Source organism: Propithecus coquereli, unplaced genomic scaffold (genome assembly GCF_000956105.1).
Source record: "Propithecus coquereli isolate 6110/MARCELLA unplaced genomic scaffold, Pcoq_1.0 Scaffold81, whole genome shotgun sequence".
In the NCBI taxonomy this organism is placed as follows: Eukaryota; Metazoa; Chordata; class Mammalia; order Primates; family Indriidae; genus Propithecus; species Propithecus coquereli.
In genome coordinates this window covers 3,967,308-3,974,414 of record NW_012154285.1, presented here as the reverse complement: position 1 = coordinate 3,974,414, position 7,107 = coordinate 3,967,308, and the positions used below count along the sequence as shown (strand labels likewise).

At 41.6% G+C, this 7,107-nt stretch overlaps 1 protein-coding gene across 1 annotated transcript in view; it reads left to right on the top strand.

Annotated features, from left to right (window-relative positions):
* CCDC62 (coiled-coil domain containing 62) overlaps positions 1–7,107 on the top strand; it is a 32,367-nt gene that overhangs the window by 17,489 nt on the left and 7,771 nt on the right. The window contains exons 7-11 of the mRNA XM_012663406.1: positions 893–981; positions 1,345–1,460; positions 3,025–3,750; positions 5,796–5,940; positions 7,018–7,069. Of these exons, the coding sequence (XP_012518860.1) occupies positions 893–981; positions 1,345–1,460; positions 3,025–3,750; positions 5,796–5,940; positions 7,018–7,069 (1,128 nt within the window). The remainder of the gene's footprint in view (positions 1–892; positions 982–1,344; positions 1,461–3,024; positions 3,751–5,795; positions 5,941–7,017; positions 7,070–7,107) is intronic.

The following is a 7,107-nucleotide window of genomic DNA, read 5'->3' as shown; positions in this document are numbered from 1 at the left end:
AGGATTACAGGCATGAGCCACCGTGCCTGGCCAAACATTTATTGTTGCTATCTCAGTTCTATATGAGTCGAATTATTTCTCCTTAAGCATAATATTAGTGTTTTTCTCTGGTACAGTACCTCAGAGTCTTTCCTCTTTATGGGTTCACATTTACCAAACTCTGAAGCTATTTTTTAAATATTGATTTACCATACCCCAGCTCTGGTAATACTGAAATGTCTATGTTTCAGCAAAATGTTTATGGTCTTTGTAAAAGAATGAAGATTTTAAACAATTATATTACTTCTCTCAGTCTTTTTGCACAAAGAAACTGAGTGTACTACTATACATGTTAAAGGGCATTCTGAATCTTACTTCCCTAGCAGAAAGAAAGAGTTTTCAAGAAAGTCTTTAAAGGAGTACTTGGCTTTTAGTAAAATGGGTAGTTTGTCCACCTGTGGGGCTACCGCACAGGTACAAATATCTTTGGTCAGTGAGAATATGTAGGAAGGGCTTGATTATTGACATTATATCAGATTGATTTGCATAATGGTAAATTAGTTCCCCCCCTTATAGTGTTAATTTTTTTTGTTGATAAAGATAGTATGTTGTTTGGATTTTTGACAGTGAAAATGCATTCAGAATATACTTGTGTCATATGAAAAGGGTTAAAAGCTAAAGTACTATATTATTATGTATAGAGATTTAGAAATCACCCTCATCCTATCTCCCAAAAACGAAGGATCTAGTGGGAATCACAGGTTAAAGCTCTTCCCAGTAAGCCATGCTGCTATTTTTAAGTTCAGGAACAACAACAAAAACCTGTTAGTTGAGCATTAAATTGTTGGAAAGGGAGAGGTTTGTGTTGATCTGGCTGATGAAGAATGTTTTAATAATATTTGTTCTCAAATAGTAGAGAGAGAAAGGAGGAAAGATGAGCTGCTTGATATTGCAAAGTCAAAGCAAGAACGTACAAATTCAGAACTGCATAACCTGAGACAGGTACGTCCTCACTTATCCTCTTCTGTAAGGTGGGAGATATTTATAAACAAATAACAAATTAGGAAAAACATATGCCCGTTGATTCTCTTTATGGTGCTTTTGGAATCCTAACTGCATTAGACGTATGTCATATTTAGCATAGCAGGTAGGGTCTTGCTCATGGTTGTTCAAGGTTAGGAGACTGGCTATGCCCATAAATCTTCATGCTGACATTGGAAAAATAAAAGCAGACATATTTGGCATGTTTCCCTTGTAACTATCTGATCTGTTATAGGGTTTGAAAGTGCCCGATTGTTTAGTTTAGTTTTGTTCAGTTTAGTTTTGTTATGACATTTCATACTGATTTATCAATATCTATGGCAGATTTACGTAAAACAACAGAGTGATCTGCAGTTTCTTAATTTCAATGTGGAAAACTCTCAGGAATTAATACAAATATATGACTCAAAGATGGAGGAATCAAAGGCCCTGGAATCCAGGTAATCTTAGCACGATGCCATCAATGTGATCTTACATTTTATCCCATCATTTGATCAGTATTTATTGCTTACTTACCATGAGCCTGCGCTTAGTACTGTTCACCATATAATAGGAAATAAATGTAAGAGAGCTAATAATTATCGTTGTAATCCTAAGTTACAGTAAGACCTGATCTAAGAATTTTGGGCATGATCCTAATGTAGCCACTTGATAAAAGTAAATTCATTAAAACTGATTTGCGTCTGTTGGGGAGAAGGCTTCAGGCTAGAGTAGAAACTGCAGAGATGAATCAGTTATTCGTTGACTCAGCACTCGCAGTGTTCGGGCGCGGGGCTAGGAATGCGGAATGTAAAGATATGCTGGACGTGGTGCTTGTCTGAAGGAAATGATGCCATCAGCAGCTGCAGCGGACGCGCGCTAGCTGAGGGCGATCTGTGCTCTCAACTCGCTTTTCCTGTTTTCCTTGGCAATAGGAAACATCTTCCCTTACCTATAATCAGTGTAGGAATTAAATTGGTTTCTGTAAAATTAAAATATAAATATATAAAGTGTGGTTTCATTTAACAGGCATATAACTGTACCATAGTGGCACTGAGTCTACTTTTGTAAGCAGACATGTTACCAGGCATGGCGAAAAGGCGGAGGGATTAGGGCAGTTCCCCAGGACCGAACACAGGCACAGGCTGGGCTGGATTGACATCGGGTCCTCCCCGTGGGAGAGAGGGGTTCAGAGCAGTGGTAGTCAGCTGGAAGTCAGAAAGAGCGGGGGCAGGATGCCGTGTTGCTCCAGGCAGTGTCACTGAGGCGTCAGGTGCTTGCTGTCCTTTCCTTCTGAGGCCCTCTGCTGGGGTCGCCACCTGTTGCTCTGTATCCCAGCCGCTGCTACCAGCAGACCCCAGAACAGCCCAGGCTTCTCTTGCAAGCCCTCGACATACCAGCTCTTTTTCCTTTTTGAATTTCATTGCCACTGGGAGGCACTAGAGGAGTTGAAGTTATTCCTTAAAAGCATAAAATTAGCCAGGTGTGGTGGCTTGCACCTCTAGCCCAGGAGTCGGAGGCTGCAGCGAGCTGCGATCGGGCCACTGCACTGCAGCCTGGGTGACAGAGCGAGCTCTCGTTTCTTAAAAAAAAAAAAAAAAAAAAAAAAAAAAAAGCATGAAATGGTGTTTGCCATTATAGGAGAGAGTTGTGTTTTCTAAGCTATGGCAATATCACTATGATACAGATTAGAATACCTGAAATACCTGAATACATGTGACATGAAAAACTGTAAAGGAAGGTTTATGAAAAGGTTTTGTTACATTATGTAGTATTCTTGTTTTTTGTTGTTGTTGTTGTTATATAGACAGCAAGTACAACAGGAGTTGAGGGCGGGAAAGGAAAGTGAATGTGGGCTTGGTGGTCAGATGCTCCCTGTGGGAGGTCAGGCTGGAATTGGGCTCTGAGGGTCAGACAAGTGGGTCTTGCTGCAATTTAGCTCTCCTGGTGAGGTTTGGGTGAAATACTTAGAATGATAGCATCAAGTATATCTCATAACCTCCATTTTTTGTAATGCCACCACAGCAGAGACATGTGTTTATCAGACCTTGAAAATAATCACCCAAAAGTCGATGTTAAGAGGGAAAAAAATCAGAAGTCACCGGTTAAGGACCAAAAATTTGAGGCCATGTTCATTCAGCAAAATAGATCAGACAAGAGCCCTTGTGACGTATGCAAAGAGAAGAAACTACAGATCAATTCTGCATTTGGGGGAAAAAGTGTCATTACTCTGTCATCTGTATTTACAAAAGACTTAACGGAGAAACAAAAATCTTGGTCTCCGGGAGGAAAAATCCAGATCGAACCTGAAAATAAAATTACACTATGCAAGATCCATGGAAAATCACCAAAAAGCAATGGAATCGGGGTGGAGAATGAGGAGAAACAACTCTCGGAAATATCAGCTTTATCCGACGAAAAGCAGTGGCACGACGTCAACGTTTACCTGGGCCTGGCCAGCTGCCCAGGTTCAAAACAACCGGAAAAGCTGGATGTAGAATGTCAAGATCAGATGGAAAGGTCTGAAACCTCCCGTTGCCAGAAAAGCGAAGCCTGCCTGGGTGAAAATGACTGCGAATCGTCCAGGTGCTGCCACCCGAGTGACATCGTCATCCAGGCCCCCGGCCACATGTCCGACGGGGAGTGGATGAGTATTTTCAAGCCTTCCAAAATGCAAAGAATCGTTCGCCACAAGTCTGTGTGCACTTGTTCAGAAGGCGTCAGTGGGACAAAGTATAACTCCTCGACGAGGTTAGTAACGTCCACCGCCGAAAACACCCAGGGAACGTTCGTTCCAGTGTGTGCAAAGGGCGGCAGTGGCCACTTCATGCGCACCGTTAATCAGAAGGCAGGTTTGCAAACAGAAACCTTGTTCAAGACAAACTGTTCACTCTTTCCATCACGGCGTGGACCGCCCAGCCTTTGCCCAGAGCCCGCGTTAGATTCCAGTGGAGACTTTGTCCCGAGGATGGCTTCTGAGGCAAAGGTTTTGTTTAAAAACAAAACCAGTTATTATGAGTTGGGCAAATATGTTTTATTAAAAAACAAATGGGTGGGTCCCCGTGCAGAGTGGAATGCTGTTCTAGAGCATTCCTCACCCCGTGAGCCACTCTGAATTGGCAGGCTGACCCTTTCTGGTCCAGGGTGCATCGCCTGGACCCCACATAAAAATTTCTCATGGCCCTTGTCCAGAGTCCCTTGGGATAGTTGCATACCCAGCCACATCAGCCTTTGAGTTTGGTTCTTACCTGTTTTGGACTTTACATTTCCCAAACTTTCTTACTTTAAAAAAAAAAATCACTTGAGAGACTCAAGAGAAAGCATATTTGTATTTAACAAACTGGTAAAAGTTACTGGGTTGTTTTTTTTTTTGAGAAGAAAATGGATTAGGCATTAGCCTGTGCTGCATTAGCCAGGCCCGTCTTATTGTTGGAATTGCTGAATCTTGCGGTTGAGTAGCGCTGTAATGATGTCTGCTATTTTTAAATAAAACATAGCTCTTCAATCTTAAACTCCAGAAAAGACGAAGTTTCTATATTGAGAGCCGTATTTCAATCATTACGTTGACTTTCACAGGACTTTATGATTAAAATTTCTTTCTAGTACTTCATTATTTGGAGTATTCTTGGCCCTTATATTTATTTTTTTAATTTATGTGTTCATTTTTTTTCCTTTGGCCCTTTTAAAGGCTTGAGTCATTTAAAAATCATACAGTTATTCTGCCAATTAAAAAGTTTTTTTTAAAGTTGGTTGTGACACTAAATGTCATCTATTCTTATTTGGTTTTTTAAAGATCTTTGGATAATTGTCAGTAGGGTACAACTGTCTATTTTTCACCACTAAACAAGAACATTTATATATTAAGGGAAAAGCTTATGTCAGATAGTTTTAAGAGCATAATGGATTAAAGTTAATATGTGAAATAAATTCAAATTTACATTCAGAGTTTCTCTCAAGGCCCCTCTGACCTCACTGACTTACAGTAATTGAAGTGACAGCTTGTTCTGCGAGCCGAGACACATGCCAAGGCATCACATGACACATACGTGATTAAGTAGGAAAGATAATCGTGTTTTCCTGTTTTTCCTTAGATTATAAGAACTTGTGTGCCTACTTCATTATCTAACTAAAATGTTCACATTTGTGCCACCGTTCCATTTGACAAATCGAGGTTTACCTGTGGAGGGAGGAACCTCAGGCAGCCTGTTCCCACTTAGCTGTAGGTTACGTGGGAGGACGCGGTTCCGTTGCCTCTGGTCTGTTCCAGAATGGCTTTTGCTGTTAAACTCTGCTTTGAGCCCAAACCTTAATAACATACTTAGAAGCTTAGCTACATGTTTGTTCCCAACACTGTCTACCTGTAGGAGGATCGATGAGCCTCCATGGGGCCATAATACTTTTATAAAAGGACTTTAAAAAACCATTAACAGAAATTAGTCTCACAAACCAAAAACCTGAAAATTTCACAAGTATAATCTTATCCTATGTTCGTTTTTTTTCCTCCCTTTTGGATGATCCTCTCCCTAGAACCTTCTTCTCTTTGTATTTTTTGGGAGATGAAACTTCCCTATTCTATAGTTACCCTTAACTAAAACTTTTAATTCCTCCTTGCAAAAGGTATGCATTGATTTATAATGTTCTACTCTGGGCTGTAATATTCTACTCAAACTCAAGCTGCTTCATTAACAAAAACACTTATGTTTTTGTCCTCTTTAGATACGTTTAAGTATGAGTATTAGTGACATATGTATGATATTGTTTTAAGACATGTTTTTGTTTGGTTTTATTATTCGTAGTGAACTAATTGCCATCCAACATTCCCACTGTTTGGGTTCTTCAAAATCTGCCTTAAGAGAGGATGAGACAGAGTCATCTTCTGATAAAAAGAACTCACCTAAGAGTTTGTTAGTCAGCAAAGATGAAGCGACGTCCAATGAAAAGGTTTGTATTTTGCTTAGAAATCTGCCGCTGATTCAAGCGGAACTTCTCGCCAGCGTGCTTTTGATGCTTCTCTAGCACTGTGGTTCGCTTGCTTCGTTTTCGCCATTCCTTGGGTGTGTGTTTGTTTGTTTCTAGAGACAGGGTCCAGGGCCTGCCTCTGTCACCCAGGCTGGAGTGCAGTGGTGCAATCATCGCTCTCTGGAGCCTCCAACTCCTGGGCTCACTCAAGTGACCCTCCCACCTCAGCCTCCTGAGTAGCTGGGACTACAGGTGCACACCACCATGCCCAGCTAAGTTTTCTTTTTCTTTTATCTTTTTTTTGAGACAGTCTCACTCTGTCACCTGGGCTCCAGTACCGTGACGTCAGCCTACCACACAGCAACCTCAAACTCCTAGGCTCAAGTGATCCTCCTGCCTCAGCCTCCTGAGTAGCTGGGACAACAGGCACGCACCACCATGCCTGGCTAATATTTTTCTATTTTTAGTAGAGGCTAATTTTTTTTTTCCTATTTTTAGTAGAGGCAGGGTCTTACTCTTGCTCAGGCTGGTCTCAAACTCCTGAGTTCAAGCGATCCTCCTGTCTCGGCCTCCCAGAGTGTTGGGACTATAGGAGTGAGCCCCCGTGCCCAGCCAGTTCTTTCAAATTATGGGACTTTAATGTGCTTTGTAAGCAATCCTCTTATTTTTTTTTTCAAGAAAAATTGTATTTTTTTTTTGCAACTTGATATATGTTCATTGTTTAAAACCCTACAAGAACAACACAGAAATGTACACCCAGAAGCTGTCACCCAATCTCCTGGGCTCAGCCACCCCTTCCTCCAAACACACCCCCTGGCAACAGCTGAGTCTGCAGACAGCCCCAGCTGGCGTGCTGGGGAGCTAGCTTACAGACACCTCTCTGCGGAGACATGCATGCTGATGGATGCTTGATAAATGGGATTTTATTACGTAACATTTATGATTTGCCAGGAAGGCAAATTTAAATCTTCGTGCTGCCAGTGAGAAAGCTAGTGCCAGGCTGTGGGCTATGCTAGAGCCCAGGAACGAGGCCTCTCTGACCCTGCCCGTTACGTGCAGATTGTCTTCCGGAGTCTTTTCTGTAAACGTTCAGAAACTACAGCAGGAGCAGGTGCTTTTTCCTCAGTTAAAGGCTTTAAGTAAAAATCT